At 38.7% G+C, this 16,876-nt stretch overlaps 1 protein-coding gene across 1 annotated transcript in view; it reads right to left on the bottom strand.

Annotated features, from left to right (window-relative positions):
- The window catches only part of DENND2C (DENN domain containing 2C), a 50,409-nt gene extending 49,044 nt beyond the window's left edge, over window positions 1–1,365 (bottom strand). The window contains exon 1 of the mRNA XM_023547492.2: window positions 297–1,365. Coding sequence (XP_023403260.2) covers window positions 297–1,105 — 809 coding nt within the window. The 5' untranslated portion in view covers window positions 1,106–1,365. The remainder of the gene's footprint in view (window positions 1–296) is intronic.
- Between the last annotated feature and the right edge of the window lie 15,511 nt (window positions 1,366–16,876).

The following is a 16,876-nucleotide window of genomic DNA, read 5'->3' as shown; positions in this document are numbered from 1 at the left end:
TAGCTATTTCCTATTAAAAAAACCCAAACCCATTCCATTGAGTCAATTCCGACTCATAGCAACCCTCTAGGGCAGGGTAGAATTTCCCCATAAAGTCACCAAGGCTCCTCACTATTTCCTATGCTTCTACTTGTTCCTACTCTACTCATTCCCCCTGTCAGTTATTCAACATCTGTATGTTCAAACTAGGGCTACAACTCTCGGAGGGAAATGGTACAGGGATTGATTTGAAAAGAACCTCAATAATCCTACAAATAAAATACCTACAAATCATTAGCTATAGAATAAAAACATACCTTTTAGATCTCCCTCTGATTTTTCCATCATATTTCTTTGGTTCGGGTTCCTGAGAAGGGGCAAAAGAAGATCCTGCACAAGAATTATTTTCACAGTATTTTCTGTCACAGTTTCTTTCTTTACATGGCATAACACCAGATTCAGATAAATATCTGAATGTCCTACGAGGTTTTGGCAAAGGATTTATAGAAGGTCCACATTCTTGCCCCTCAGGTTCAGAGTAAATATTTTCTAAGCTCTTGGTTATTCCATATGAACTATCCAGAGCTCCAAAATTCAGTTCTTTTTCTGAAGAGTCACAACATTCTAAAGCCAGGTTTAAGACTTTATCTGAGGGAAGTGCTTCTATTTTCTTCCACAATATTTGTGAGGTATACAAGTTTCCTGGAGGTAATGAAGTCTCTGGGTCCAAAACAGCTTCTTTCCAGCTTTCAATTTGTTTGACCCGAGAGCACACCCATTTGGTTTCCGGTTCATTTTCAAAGAAACATGTATCATTAGAGTTCCGTTTCTCACTTTCACCCTCACTTTGATTGCGGCTTTTGGCATCTTCCTTGAGATCTGACCCCACATTTTGAGAGTTGGTTACATCCAAATTTTTACTCTTTTCCTCAGCAACAAGTTTTTTCTTGGGAAGACTCTCCTGGTGACAGTTATATCTCACTCCAAACTCCTTTGGATTAGATACACCATTTGTCCTTCCTTCCCAGTGAGAAATTTTTTGTTTGATGTTTTTGCAGTGGCTTCTTGACAGTGTCTGAACAGCAGAACGAGAAAAACCAACATCCATGTTCCCAGTTGGGTGCATGAGATGTGATGAATTTTACACAGGTTCCATTACAAGTAACTGTGAAATATCGTATCCTTTACCCTGTCAGTTAGCATCCAAACCATTCCAGCATTTTCCTTTCATCTTTAACTTGTATATCTCTTTTTAAAAAGAAAGATTTTGACCATTGATCCTTGCTGGAAAATGCTACAGCTTTATCTTGAATATTCCTGTTAAAATGAGACAAGAATATGTTAGCATAGTTCTATAATTTTCCCAATTTCGACTCCACTCAAACACTGCCCACCTTTCCCTAAATAGTTCATTTACAATGCATATATAAAATTGTACTTGTCATCTATTAAGTAACTCAACACTATAAAGGCACTCCTAAGATGGCTGATACAATAATACTGAGAAAACATTGCTTGTGGTATTTCTCAAGTTGTCAGCTTTAATGTTCTGCCGTATTTCATCTCCTAACGTTACGTGGAATAGAATTTTGTAAGAGATTACACAGAGCAGTTTACAACGCTATTTTTAAATCAATCGATTCTTTATGAAACCTTCTCTTAATGAAACAATGACCAATGGAGTAGTATAAAAAGCATACATATACAGAAATACATCTCAAATGACCAAAATGCTTATGTATACATTCAAGGCAAGAGCCAGTTAGTCTGGAAACATACCAATAGTTAATTTCCCCCTCCTTTTTTATGTGGATAAATAATATTAGCTCATCACATACCCTCATTTCACTTTTACTATTAGCAACACAGGATTCCATACACACCATGCTGAAGACAATCCAAGGTGCCCATTAACAAATAGTTGTTTTAAAATGTAATCTATTGTGTCACAGACTGAACTTCCCACATCTGTGCTGCCACACCCTTGACCCAAATCAGCAAAAATACTTACAGTCACTGTCACATTCCTTCCTTTCACACAGAGGCTTCACTCAGTTAGGCCCATAAACAATTTCCTGAAATGTACAATGTGGCAGAAAACTTTTCCTGCCAACTGAGTGAAGACCTGATCTCAAGTCCTACTCTGTACTGGTTATAAATAGCAATTGATACAAAACTTCCTGAGGCAGGGGTCATCCTTCCTTGAGCTTCGTCTGTGTGGCCTTGATTAGCAGGCAGGAAAATATCTTGCCCAGCTCTGTCAGTGCAGCTGACCAAGACTGACACACACACACACACACACACACACACACACACACACACACAATTTATTCGAAGGAGTGCAACAGCTAATCAGGACTTCTACCAACTTTCCCTGAAGCCATTCCTACAAGTGTATAGAAAAACCAGATTTGCCAGTAAATAAGCTTTGGTGAGGATCTGATGCAAATAATATCATTCTAAAAAAACCTTAAAACCCATTCACGTGGGTGGAAAAAAACAAACAACAGAAAACAAAACAAAAATACCAAAACTGTTGCCCAAAACCCTTGATAAAAGACTAATGCATAGCATTTGAAGATTTACTCAGCTACTGTTCATGACTAAAACTCTGAAAATCCTTTTCTTCTGTCACTTACAGGGGATTCCCAAGAACTCAGGTTTTCCTCATTCTATACAAGGTGGAAGTTTTTTCTCTGCCCCCAAGGAGACTAGTAGAGGTTTTTGACAGTCTTTGTTAACTCCTTCGTTACTCTTCCCTAGTTGATGTGTCTTTTGTGTGAATGGTCATACAGAGAAGAAAAAGATGAAAATTTCCAGGGCTAAAAAAAAAAAAAAAATTTTAACTTGAAAATGACTAGCAACAGATGGCTTAATCTATGAAATTCACACACAAATACAAATGAGGGGCACTGATGGCATTTCAGTGACGGCAGAGTGGCACAGCGGTGTGAGAAACTCCGAACATAGGCTTGACACTGTAAAGAGAAATTCTATTTGCTCTGAAATGTGTTTATTCACACATTGCAATTTTCAAGAAACTGAGCAATTTCAAAAACAAAACTAAAAAAAAGTTTCAGCATATTTTAACTAGATCTATGAATGTACTGACAGTATAAAATATGCCTTTATATCTCCTTTCACAGTTTCAATTTTTGCCAAATTAATTTAAGCCCTTTATAATGTGGCTTGCTCATTCCCATGTACAGGCTGTGATTTGTTTGGTCTCATCCAAAAACTAAGAATCATTCACCAAAATAAGAGTTGCTTCAGTTTTTTTCTTACAGGCATCTGGTGTCTAACTCTCCCTTTACCTGAACTGCATTCTGAGCCACCTTGCCCCCCTCCCCAGCAAGATTTATTATAAAGTTACAGTAACCAAGATAGTGTGTATTAATGAAAAGATAGACAAATGGATCAGTGGAAGAGCACAAAGAGTCCATAAATAAACCCACACTTACATAGTCAATTGATTTCCACAGAGCTGTTTTTCTTTTGCTAAGGTAATTCAATAGGGTAAGAAAAATCTTTTCAACAAACGGCACTGCAACAAATGGCTATCCATATGGGAAAAATGAAACTCAATTCTTACCTTACACAATTTAAAAAATTAACTGGAAAGGGATCATAAACCTAAACAAAACACCTAAAGCTATAAACCTTCCAGAAAACAAAACAAAACAAAAACAGAAGAACATCTTCATGACTTTGAGGAAGGAAAAGACTTGTTAGGACACAAAAGCGCTAACCATAAAGGAAAAAAATTGATAAACTGAACTTCATCAAAATTAAAGCCTCTGCTCGTCTAAAGATTTTGTTTTTAAAAATGAAACGACAAGCCACAGACTAGGAGAAATATTCACAATACATGTATCTGACAAGAGCTGTCATAGATTGAATTGTGTCCTCCAAAGATATGTGTCAACTTGGCTAGGTCATGATTCCCTTGTATGATTGGATGATGGCCTACCATTTTATCTTCTGATGTGATTTCCCCGTATGTTGTAAATCCTATCATTATGATGTAATAAAATGGCTTAGTGGCAGTTATACTGATGAGGTCTACAAGATTAGGTGTATCTTAAGCCAATCTCTTTTTAGATTTAAAAGACAGAAACGAGCAGAGAGACATGGGAACCTCATGCCACCAAGAAAGCAGTGCGGGGAGCAAAGCATGTCCTTTGGACCCGAGGTTCCTGCATTGACATTCTCCCAGACTAACGAAAGACTGATGCATGGCAAGGACCTTCCTCCAGAGCAGACAGAGAGAGAAAGCATTCCTCTGGAGCTGATGCCCTGAATGTGGACTTCTAGCCTACTGGACCGTGAGAGAATAAACTTCTCTTTGCTAAAGCCATCCACTTGTGATATTTCTTTTATAGCAGCACTAGATGACTAAGGCAAGGGCCTGAATTCAGATTTTATAAAGAACTATAATAAGAAAATCATAAGGCAAACGACACAATTAAAACATGGGTTAAGATATTGAACAGACGCTTCACAAGAGAGGATTTATGAATAAAGCACAGTAAAGCATGTGAAAAGATGTACATCATCATTACTTATCAGGAAAATGCAAATTAAAACACAATGAGATGCCTCTACACACCCATTAGAATGGCCAAAATGAAAAAGAAATGACAGTACCAAGCAGTGGTGTATTGCTGGTAGAAGTATAAAATGGCACAACCACTTTGGAAAACCGTAGGGCAGTTTTTTTTTAAATAACATTAGCGTGTAATTGCAGTTTCTTACAAAATTACACATGATTATCATATGGCCCAGCAATTCCACTCTTATGTATTTCACATGAAAGGAAAACATATGCTCGCATAAATACTTCTACATGAATACTCACGGCATCTTTATGGCACAGTGGTGAAGAGCTTGACTGCTAACCAAAAGGTTGGCAGTTTGAATCCACCAGCAGCTCCTTGGAAATCCTATAGGGCAGTTCTACCCTGTCCGATAGGGTCACTATAAGTCAGAATTGATTTGACGGCAATGAGTTTGGCTATTCATAATTGGCCCAAACTGTGAACAACCCAAATGATCATCAACAGGCGGACGCATAAACAAACTGTGATATATTCATACAATGGGATATCATCAGCAATTAAAAGGAATAAACAAATGATATGAACAACATGGATACATTTCAAAAACATTTTGAAGGCACAAAAGAGGGTATTTCATTTACATGAAATTCTAGAACAGGCAAAACTAATCTTGCCTAGGACCAGGAGTATGAGAATTGACCACAAGGGGCATGAGGGACATTTTTGGGTTGATAAAAAGATTAGAGATCTTTATTGGGGTGGTCATTACATAGATGTATACCTTTGTCAAAATTAATTGACTATACTCTTAAAATGGGTGTATATTATTGTATGTAAATTATACCTCAATAAAGTTAATTTTTAAAAATTAAAAAAAAGATTAAAGGTAAGATATCTAAATATTCTTTGAAAATTCTATCCATTTTTGCTCTTGCTATTCATGAATGAGAAAATCACCCTAACTTCAAAGACAGGTTTAAAATAGGCCAACTTTACTTTGCATAGCAATTTCAGTTACTAAGCAGTTTCAGTTAATTCACTTCCTTTCCTCTCATAATAGCCTTGGTATATATTACTGTGCACATTTTACAGGTGAGGACACTTCAGCTCTGAGAAAATTAATGAATTGTCCCATGTTACAAAGCCTCAGATTTTTCTTGTATATCACAGCTACTATTAAAATTTTGATAACTAATTTCAACTGTTTTTCCACACCCACTGAACTCTCCAATTGTTTCCCATGCAAAAAATAATGCCAAGGGGAGTTAATTTCCTGAATGAGTGCTTTAATGGAAATCACTTCCAATACCAATTTTAAAAACAAATGGTCTCCTTTGTGGAGGTCAGTGACCCTCAGAGCAGGTGCTGCTGGTCTTCTGTATCTTTACTAATAAAGTAACAATCATTTAAAACTAAGTAGTGTTAATATACACTATTTAGTTTTAAATGATTGTTATTTGGGTAGTGTTAATATATGTTACTGCAATAAGCAAGACCCAAACAGTGAATTCCACATGTGGGACAATTAGATTAACAATCTTATATTCGATTTTCACATAAGGCTTACTAATAACTTGAGGAGCAAAGGAAGGGTCCATATTTGTAATGAATTTCAGATCTTTTAGAAGCAGTGAATGTATGCTGGGTAAGATATTTTAATTATTCTAAACAAAAATCACTCTTTGTAATCAGCCTGGGTTCTGTAGAACTGGTATTACCTTTCTAGGAACAACAGATTTTGACCAGGAAACCTAAAAAAAGTTGTCATACAACCATATTCTTAAACATCTAAATAATCAGATATTTCTTCCTTAGTAACGTATTCGGCCCCCATGGAATATTACACTAGTCACTGCAGTTTTACCTTAAGCTCCTACCTCTTCTTTTGTCCTGGGAAAAGAGAACCCTTAGGTGCAGATGCCTATTTTTAAAATGCCAGTTGCAGGTTTAGGGCCAGAATGACTACTTATCTGAAGACACCAAACCCAAAACCAAACCCACTGCCATCGAGTTGATTCTGACTCATAGCAGGTCTATAGGACAGGGTAGAACTGCCCCATAGAGTTTCCAAGGAGCATATGGCAGATTCGAACTGCCCATCTCTTGGTTAACAGTTGTAGTACTCAACTACTACACCACCAGGGTTTCCATCTGAAGAAAAGAGGTGCCAAAGGGATTCCAACTACTCAGCTACTAGAAAGAACACAACCAAATGGGAAGAGAATCACTGTTGGTATCATAAAGATGCCTTATTTCAGAAAAGAGGTAAGACTCAGGATAGATGAACAAAAGAAACCTCCACTGATTAAAAAAGGAAAAGGCTGCATATACTATAGTACAAAGAGAGGAATAGAACTAATACCCTATGTCTACGATGTGCAAAGTATTTTAGTAAATATTATAATTCTCCCCTCAATCATATGAAGTAGACATTAATCTCTCTGTGCCACATTCCTTATTTGAAAAATGGGGATAAACGACTAAACATTATATAATTCTCCCCTCAATCATATGAAGTAGATATTACCATATTTTTACGCAAATAACTCAAACCTATGTTTGTTTGCAAACTGTGCCTTCACCCTGCGGGGTATTTTCAAAAGTGCTGCTATGCTAATTTTTTCACATGTTGCTGTGAAAAAAATTAGCATAGCACCTATGAAAATACCTTGTGGGGAGAGGGTGAGGTTGGCAAACAAACATAGTAGGTGCGTGTTATTTGCATAAAAATATGGTCATCTCTCTGTGCCACAGTCTTCATCCGTAAAGTGGGGATAAATGACTTTCCTAATAGTCCAAGGTCCCAAAGCTAGTGGAGCTGGGATTCAGACGTGAATATGACTACTCCTAAATCCGCTGCTTTTTCTACTCTCACAATATGCTGTGCGCTCCCCCAAACAGGGAGCACTGGACTAGAAATCAGAAGAACTGGATTCTAGTCCTAACCCTGCAATTTATTAGCTGTGTGACCTTAGGAAAGTCACTTTACCTTTCTGAGTTTCAGTTTTCTCATCTGATGAAATGACAATTAATCACTGCTTTCCGTGTACTTCCTTTAACATTTCTTGTAGTGTAAATCTGCTGGCAACAAATTTTCTCAGCTTTCTGCAGTATGAAAATATCTTAATTTTTAGCTTTGGAGGATAATTTTACTGAATATAGAATTCTAGATTAGCAGTTTTTTCTTTAATTACTTTGTCTTTTTAATAATCTAAAAAAGAGTGAAAGAAACAAGCAGATTCTCTGAGTGTAGTAAAGCTGTTTACAGGTTAGCAAGGTACATCACTTTTCAACTTCGCAATGAGACAACGCATAGTAATAGGTTTTTTATAAAACTTATGCAGAAAGCCATATTTAATTAATAAGTGAGGTATTGCGGCTGAACTTTAATCATCTCTGTGATATCTTTGCCTTTTAACACTTCAAAGAGATCTTTTGCGGCAGATTCTCCCAATGCAAAACATCATTTGATTTCTTGACTGCCGCTTCCACAGACATTGTTGATCCAAATAGAATGAAATTCTTGACAGCTTCAATTTCTTCGCTACTTATCATGAGGTTGTTTATTAGAGCAGTTATGAAGATTTTCATCTCCCTTATATTCAGGTGTAATCCAAAGGCTGTAGTTTCGACCTTCATCAGTGTTACGTCATCTGCACTTTTGGCAAACAAGGTTGTGTTATCTGCATATTGCAGGATGTTAATGAGTTTTCCTCTAATCCTGATGCTACGTTTTTCTTCATACAGTCCAGCTTCTTGGATTATTTGTTCACCATACAGACCAAATAAGTAAGGTGAAAGGATACAAATCTGCTGTACACCTTTTCCAATTTTAAACCACAGAATCCCCTTGTTCTGTTTGAGGGACCGCCTTTTAATCCATGTTGAGCATTAAGAGCCAGGCATAGTTGTAATCACTTTACAGATAATTAACTTGCCTAATTCTTATAAGAACCCCAGGAGGTAGATACAGCTATCCTCATTTTATAGATGCAGAAATAAAGCTCAAGGAGATTAAGTAACTGATATAATGTCTTATCCTCTGCCACAGATGACATTTATTTTATAAAGTTGTTGTAAGAATAAACTATGAGACGATATAAAGTGTTTCAGACAGTATATAGTAATGCCATATAGTAAATGCTCAATAAATGATAGGTAAGTAGGGAGAGAGGGAAAAAAGGAGGGAAAGAGAGAGGTAGATAGGTAGACAGACAGACAGACAGATAGCTGCTACAGAGCTGAACTGCTGGCCAGTCCTGCATCTTTCTCAAGATCGTTGGCAGGTTCAAGTCCATCGTTGCTGCTACTGTGCCAATCCATTTCACTGAGGGTCTTTAATGCCTTCGTCGGCCCTCTGCTCCACCAAATGTGATGTCCTCCTCTAGTGGTTGATCCCTCCTGCTGATGTGCCCAAAGCCAGCGAACTGGACAGTTTTGTGTGGTACTTTATAACACTTTTTTTTTTAATTGTGCTTTAGGAGAAAGTTTACAGCACAAATTAGTTTCTCATTCAAAAATTTATACACAAGTTGTTTTGTGACATTCATTTCAATCTCTGCATTGTGTCAGCACTCTCCCCCTTTCCCTTTCCACCCCATATTCCCCGTGTCCGCTCATCTAGTTTTCCTGTCCTTTCCTGCCTTCTGGTCTTTGCTTTTGGGCAGGAGTTGCCCATTTGGTCTCGCATACATGACTGAACTAAGAAGCACATTCCTCGTGTTATTGTTTTATTAACCTGTCTCATCTTTGGCTGAAAGGTGACTTTGGGAGTGGCTTCAGTTCTGAGCAGGGTGTCTGGGGGCCATAATTTTGGGGATTTCTCCAGTCTCTGTCAGACCAGTATGTCTGGTCTTTTTTTTCTGAATTTGAATTTTGTTCTATATTTTTCTTGCACTCCGTCCGGGACCCTCTATTGTGATCCCTGTCGGAGCGGTTGGTGGTGGTAGTGAGGCGCCATCTAGTTCTTCTGGAGTAAGGCTGGTGGGGCTGTGGTTCATTTGGTCCATTAGTCCTTTAGACTAATATTTTCCTTGTCTTTGGTTTTCTTCATTCTCCATTGCCCCGGATGCGCTGAGACCAATAGATATATCTTAGATGGCTGCTTGTAAGCTTTTAAGACCTCAGACGCTACTCTCCAAAGTAGGATGTAGAACATTTTCTTTATGAACTACGTTATGCCAATTGACCTAGATGTCCCCCAGGACCATGGTCCCTAGCCCTCAGCCCCAGTAACTCAGTCCCTCAAGGTGTCTGGATGTGTCTAGGAAGCTTCCACGACTTTCCCTTGGTTAAGTTGTACTGACTTCCCCTATATTACGTGTTGTGTTTCCCTTCACCAAAGTTAACTCGTATACTATCTAGTTAGTAACTAGTTAGTAAATTTTTCCTCCCCAACCCTTCTGTCCCTTGTAATCTCCAAAGATTGTTTCTTTCTGTGTGTAAACCTTTTCATGAGTTTTTACAACAGTGGTCACATACAATATTTGTCCTTTTGTGACTGACTTATTTCACTCAGCATAATGCCCTCCAGATTCACCCATGTTGTGTGGTATTTCGCAGATTCATCATTGGTCTTTATCGTTGCATGGTATTCCACTGTGGTACGTATCATACTTTGTTTATCCATTCATCTGCTGATGGGCACTTAGCTTGTTTCCACCTTTTTTTTTTTTTTTAATAATTTATTGCATTTTTTGTTGTTGTTGAAAATATACACAGTAGAATGTATACCAGTGCAACAATTTCTACACGCACAATTTAGTGACGATGATTATATTCTTCAAGTTGTGCAACCATTCTCACCCTCCTTTTTCCAAATTGTTCCTCTCCCATTAACATAAACTTACTGCCCCCTTCCTAACCATTCCAGTTGCTCCTCTCAATTTCATCCCATATAGATAGTTCTTTTCAAAAGAAGAATTTTAAAGAGGGTGCCATTACAAAGAAGTAACAATGGCCACAAAAACAGACTTGATTAACAACACTCCTCTTTGGATTGCTAAAGGAAGGGCACAACATTGCCAAGTAACCAAAACAGGGTTTCATCTATATAAACTCCATGAAACAGGTTATCTGACCAACTTTGTTGTTTTTATCCTGAAACAAAATTAATGTACATTTCCTGACTAAAACTAAGGCTTAGAGACAGACTAGAGGAAGCATTACCCACCCATTGCCACCGAGTAGATTCTGACCTCAAAGAGACCCTATAGGACAGAGCAGAACTGCTCCACAGGGTTTCCAGGGCTCCTCAGTAAAGTCAGGTCTAAATGATTTTTTTTAAACCTCAGAAGAACTACAAGATTAACTACAGATAATCAAGAATTGACTCTAAGTTATGCCCTTTCCTTTCTATGAAAGTACTTCCAAAAAAAACTAAACCCACTGTCATCGAGTCAATTCTGACTCATAGCAACCCTACAGGACAGAGTAGAACTGCCCCATAAGGTTGCCAAGGCTGTAAATCTTATGGAAGCAGACTACCACATCTTTCAGCTGCAGAGTGGCTGGTGGGCTTCAACCGCCGACCTTTTGGTTAGCAGCGGAGTGATATAACCACTGTGCAACCAGGCCTCCTTGTAAATACATAATGTCTATAAAATAAAAAGATTATACGGTGGATGGGACTTTTTTGTGTGTGTGCTTTAAGTAAAAGTTTACAAATCAAGTCAGTCTCTCACACAAAAACTTATATACACCTTGCTACATACTCCCAATTAAAAAAAAAAAAATTTTTTTTTAACTCCCAATTGCTCTCCCCCTAATGAGACAGCCCACTCCCTCCCTCTAATCTCTCTTTTTGTGCCCATTTCTCAGCTTCTAATCCCCTTTACCCTCTCATCTCCCCTCCAGGCAGGAGATGCCAACATAGTCTCAAGCGTCCACCTGATCCACCTGATCCAAGAAGCTCACTCCTCACCAGCATTCCTCTCTAACCCACTGTCCAGTCCAATCCCTGTCTGAAGAGTTGGCTTTGGGAATGGTTCCTGTCCTGGGCCAAAAGAAGGTCTGGGGGCCTTGACCACCGGGGTCCTTCTAGTCTCAGTCAGACCATTAAGTCTGGTCTTTTTATGAGAATTTGGGGTCTGCATCCCACTGCTCTCCTGCTCTCTCAGGGGTTCCCTGCTGTGTTCCCTGTCAGGGCAGTGCCTGGTGTAGCCAGGCACCATCTAGTTCTTCTGGTCTCAGGCTGATGTAGTCTCTGGTTTATGTGGCCCCTTCTGTCTCTTCAGCTCGTAATTACCTTGTGCCCTTCGTTTTCTTTATTCTCCTTTGATCCAGGTGGGTTGAGACCAATTGATGCATCTTAGATGACCGCTTGCTAGCATTTAAGACCCCAGACGCCTCTCTCCAAGGTAGGATGCATAATGTTTTCTTAATAGATTTTATTATGCCACTTGACTCAGATGTCCCCTGAAACCATGGTCCCCAAACCCCTGCCCCTGCTATGCTGGCCTTCGAAGCATTCAGTTTATTCAGGAAATTGCTTTTAGTTTACTCCCGTTGTGCTGACCTTTTCTGTATTGTGTGTTGTCTTTCCCTTTACCTAAAATAGTTCTTATCTACTACGTAATTAGTGAATGCCCCTCTCCAGCCCTCCCTCCCTCCACCCTCTCATAACCATCAAAGAATATTTCCTTCTCTGTTTAAACTATTTCTCCAGTTCTTATAAGAGTGGTCTTGTACAATATTTGTCCTTTTGCAACTAATTTCACTCAGCATAATGTCTTCCAGATTCCTCCATGTTACGAAATGTTTCACAGATTCCTCACTGTTGTTTATTAATGCACAGTATTCCACTGTGTGAATATACCATAATTTATTTATCCATTCATCCATTGATGGGTACCTTGGTTGCTTCCACCTTTTTGCTATTGTAAACAGTGCTGCAGTGAACATGGGTGTGCATATATCTGTTCGTGTAAAGGCTCTTATTTCTCTAGGATATATTCCAAGAAGCAGAATTGCTGGATCGTATGGTACTTCTATTTCTAGCTTTTTAAGGAATTGCCAAATTAATTTCCAAAGTGGTTGTACCATTTTACATTCCCACCAGCAGTGTATAAGTGTTCCAGTCTCTCCACAGCCTGTCCAACATTTATTATTTTGTGTTTTTTGGATTAATGCCAGCCTTGTTGGAGTAAGATGAAATCTCATTGCAGTTTTGATTTGCATTTCCCTAATGACTAATGACTAATGATCGTGAACATTTCCTCAAAAATCTGTTGGCTACCTGAGTGTCTTCTTTACTGAAGTGTCTATTCATATCTTTTGCCATTTTTTATTTGGGTTATTTGTCTTTTTGTAGTTGAGTTTTTGCAGTATCACGTAGATTTTAGAGATCAGGCGCTGATCGGAAATGTCATAGATAAAACTTTTCCCTAGTCTGCAGGTAATCTTTTCATTCTTTTGGTGAAGTCTTTGGATGAGCATAGGTGTTTGATTTTTAGGAGCTCCCAGTTACCTGGTTTCTCTTCTGCATTGTTAATAATGTTTGTACACTGTTAATGCCATGTATTAGGGCTCCTAATGTTGTCCCTATTTTTTCTTCCATGATCTTTATCGTTTTAGATTTTATATTTAGGTCTTTGATCCATTTTGAGCTTGTTTTTGTGCATGGAGTAAGGTATCGGTCTTGTTTCATTTTTTGCAGATGGATATCCAGTTACGCCAGCACCATTTGTTAAAAAGACTGTCTTTTCCCCATGTAACTGACTTTGGGCCTTTGTAAAATATCAACTGCTCATATGTGGATGGATTTATGTCTGGATTCTCAATTCTGTTCCATGGGTCTATGTATCTGTTGTTGTACCAGCACCAGGCTGTTTTGACTACTGTGGTGGGATGGGACTGTTTTAATGGACAGAAATCTGGACCACTTTAAAGCAATGAAACATTACAGAGCTTAGTGAAAACTGAGAGCTGTAGTTCAGCGATTCCCAAAGTGTGGTCCCCAGACCAACAGCGTCAGTGTCACCTGACAACCTGTTCCCGATCCATTGCCGATGAGTTTATTCCGACTCGTAGCGACCCAACAGGACAGAGTAGAACTGCCCCATAGAGTTTCCAAGGAGCGCCTAGTGGATTCGAACTGCCAATCTTCTGGTTACCAGCCACACCTCTGAACCACTATGCCACCAGTGTTTTCAACAACCTGTTAGAAATACAAAAATCCAGGGCCAGCCCTCAGTCTCTAGAGGTGGAGGAGGAGGCCACAATCTGTGCTGTAACAAGCCCTCCAGATAATTCCGAAACTAAACCTTGAGCACTATTGCACCAGCTTATCGCTATGTGTTTCCACACTGACTTTAAAGCTGATTCCACGCTTGGGCTCTGTGTTTTCATCTGTAATTTATCTAAAATAAAAATTATTTTGGAGTCCAAAAGGAAGACAGCCTTGTCTAACATTTGGACTCTCTCATGTTGGTGTTCAATATTTTCTACACTGGGTAAGGAGGACTGGTAAAGCGTTTTCAGATCTTGGAATGAAATGTACTAATTATTTTACTAATTAATTTTCCATCTCAAATATCTGATTCTGTGATTATGGCAGCTGATTAACTTACATGGTAGCAAAACAAAGTGACAACAAAAAATTAGAACTAATGGATCTGAAATTGTAACCATGTGCCATTTGATAGGAAATCACAAAATTAATCACTGTCTTTTGGTATTTTCATTTCTTTTTCTTCTCTCAAACTTATGATATATTGAAGCACCATGCATTTTAATATACGAATTTCACTATTTTTTTGCCTTTTTTTATTGTGCTTTAAGTGAAAGTTTACGAATCAAGTCAGTCTCTCATACAAAAACTTACATCTACCTTGCTATGTACTCCTAGCTGTTCTCCCTGTAATGAGACAGCACACTCCTCCTTTCCACCCTGTATTCCCTGTGTCCATTCAATCAGCTCCTGTCCCCCTCTGCCTTCTCATCTTCCCTCCAGATAGGAGCTGCCCACATAGTCTCATGTGTCTACTTGAGCCAAGCAGCTCACTCCTCATCAGTATCATCTTCTGTCTTATTGTCCAGTCCAATCCCTGTCTGAAGAGTTGGCTTCGGGAATAGCTCCAGTCTTGGGCTAACAGAAGGTCTGGGGACCATGACCTCCGGGGTCCCTCTAGTCTCAGTCAGATCATTAAGTCTGGTCTTTTTTTATGAGAATTTGAGGTCTGCATCCCACTGTTCTCCTGCTCCATCAGGGATTCTCTATTGTGTTCCCTGTCAGGGCAGTCATCCGTTGTAGCTGGGCACCATCTAGCTCTTCCAGTCTCAGGCTGATACAGTCCCTGGTTTATGTGGCCCCTTCTGTCTCTTGGGCTCATAGTTACCTTGTGTCTTTGGTGTTCTTCATTCTCCTTTGCTCCAGGTGGGTTCAGACCAATTGATGCATCTTAGATGGCCGCTTGCTAGCGTTTAAGACACCACTCACCAAAGTGGGATGGAGAATGTTTTCTTAATACCTTTTGTTATGCCAATTGACCTATTTGTCCCCTGAAACCATGGTCCCCAGACCACCGTCCCTGCTACTCTGGCTGTCGAAGTGTTCAGTTTATTCAGGAAATTTCTTAGCTTTTGGTTTAGTCCAGTTGTGCTGACCTCTCCTGTACTGTGTGTTGTCTTGCCCTTCACCTAGAACAGTTCTTGTCTACTAATTAGTGAACATCCCTCTCCCTCCCCACCCTCATAACCATCAAAAAATATCTTCTTCTGTGTTTAAACCTTTTCTTGAGTTTTTGTAATAGTGCTCTCATACAATATTTGTCCTTTTGCAACTGACTAATTTCACTCAGCATAGTGTCTTCCAGATTCCTCCATGTTATGAGACACTTCATGGATTCATCATTGTTCTTTACCAATGTGTAGTATTCCATTGTATGAATATGCCGTAATTTATTTACCCATTCATCCGTTGATCAGCACCTTGGTTGCGTTCATCTTTTTGCTATTGTAAACAGTGCTGCAGTAAACATGGCTGTGCATATATCTGTTTGTGTAAAGGCTCTTATTTCTCTAGGATATATTCCAAGGAATGGGATTGCTGGATCATATGGCAGTTCTATTTCTAACTTTTTAAGGAAGCGCGAAATCGAATTCCAAAGTGTTGGTACCATTTTACATTTCCACCAGCAGTGTATAAGTGTTCCAGTCTCTCCACAACCTCTCCAACATTTATTATTTTGTGTTTTTTGGATTAGAGCCAGCCTTGCTGCAGTGAGACGGTATCTCATGGTAGCTTTGATTTGTATTTCTCTAATGGCTAATGCTTCCATCTTTTTGCTATTGTGAATAATGCTTCAATGAACATGGGTATGCATATACCTATTTGTGTGATGGTTCTTACTTCTCTAGAATATATTACTAATAGTAGGACTTCTGGATTTATGGTATTTCTACTTTTAGCCTTTTAAGGAGGCACCATATCATTTTTCCATAGTGGTTGTATCAGTTTACACTCCCACCAGCAGTACATAAGAATTCCAATCTCCCCACAACCTCTCCAACATGTTATTTTCTGTTTTTTTGATTAGTGCCAGTAATGTCAGGGTGAGATGGTATCCCATTGTTGTTTTGATTTGCATTTGTCTAACGGCTAATGACCATGAGCATTTCCCTCATGTGTCTGTTAGCCACCTGAATGTCTTTGGTGAAGTATCTGTTCAAACCCTTTGCACATTTTTTAATTATTTGTCTTTTTGTTGTTGAGATGCTGAAGTATCTATAGATGTGATAGATTAGATTCTTGTCAGATATATCATAGCCAAAAATTTTTTCCCATGCTATAGGTTCTTTTTTTTACCCTTTTTGTGAAGTCTTTTGAGGAGCATAATTGTTTAATTTTTAGAAGCTCCCAGTTTCTATTTTCTGGTTGTTTGCGTATTGTTAGTTATGGTTTATATTCCATCTACCCCATGTATTAGGGACCCTTGCATTATCCTTATTTTTTCTTCCATGATCTTTAGCATTTTAGGTTTTATATTTAGGTCTGTGATTCATTTTGAGTTAGTTTTTGTGTATAGTGTGAGGTATGCGTCCTATTTCATTTTTCTACAGATGGACATCCAGTTTTGCCATCACCGTTTGTCAAAAAGACTGTTATAAGGTTTTCATTTGCTGATTTTTAGAAGTAGATCACCAGGCCTTTCTTCCTAGTCTGTCTGAGTGAGAAGTTCTGTTGAAACCTTTCCACCATGGGTGACCTGTTGGTAACTGAAATACTAGTGGCACAGCTTTCAGTATCACAGCAACATGCAAACCACCAGAGCAGGGCAAACTGACATGTGGGTAGTGGCAATAAATGATAGCTACTGTTTTATTAATTATACTACAAA

The sequence above is a fragment of the Loxodonta africana genome, chromosome 3 (genome assembly GCF_030014295.1).
Source record: "Loxodonta africana isolate mLoxAfr1 chromosome 3, mLoxAfr1.hap2, whole genome shotgun sequence".
In the NCBI taxonomy this organism is placed as follows: Eukaryota; Metazoa; Chordata; class Mammalia; order Proboscidea; family Elephantidae; genus Loxodonta; species Loxodonta africana.
The sequence above is the reverse complement of the archived record's forward strand: the minus strand, read 5'-3'. Positions and strand labels throughout refer to the sequence as shown.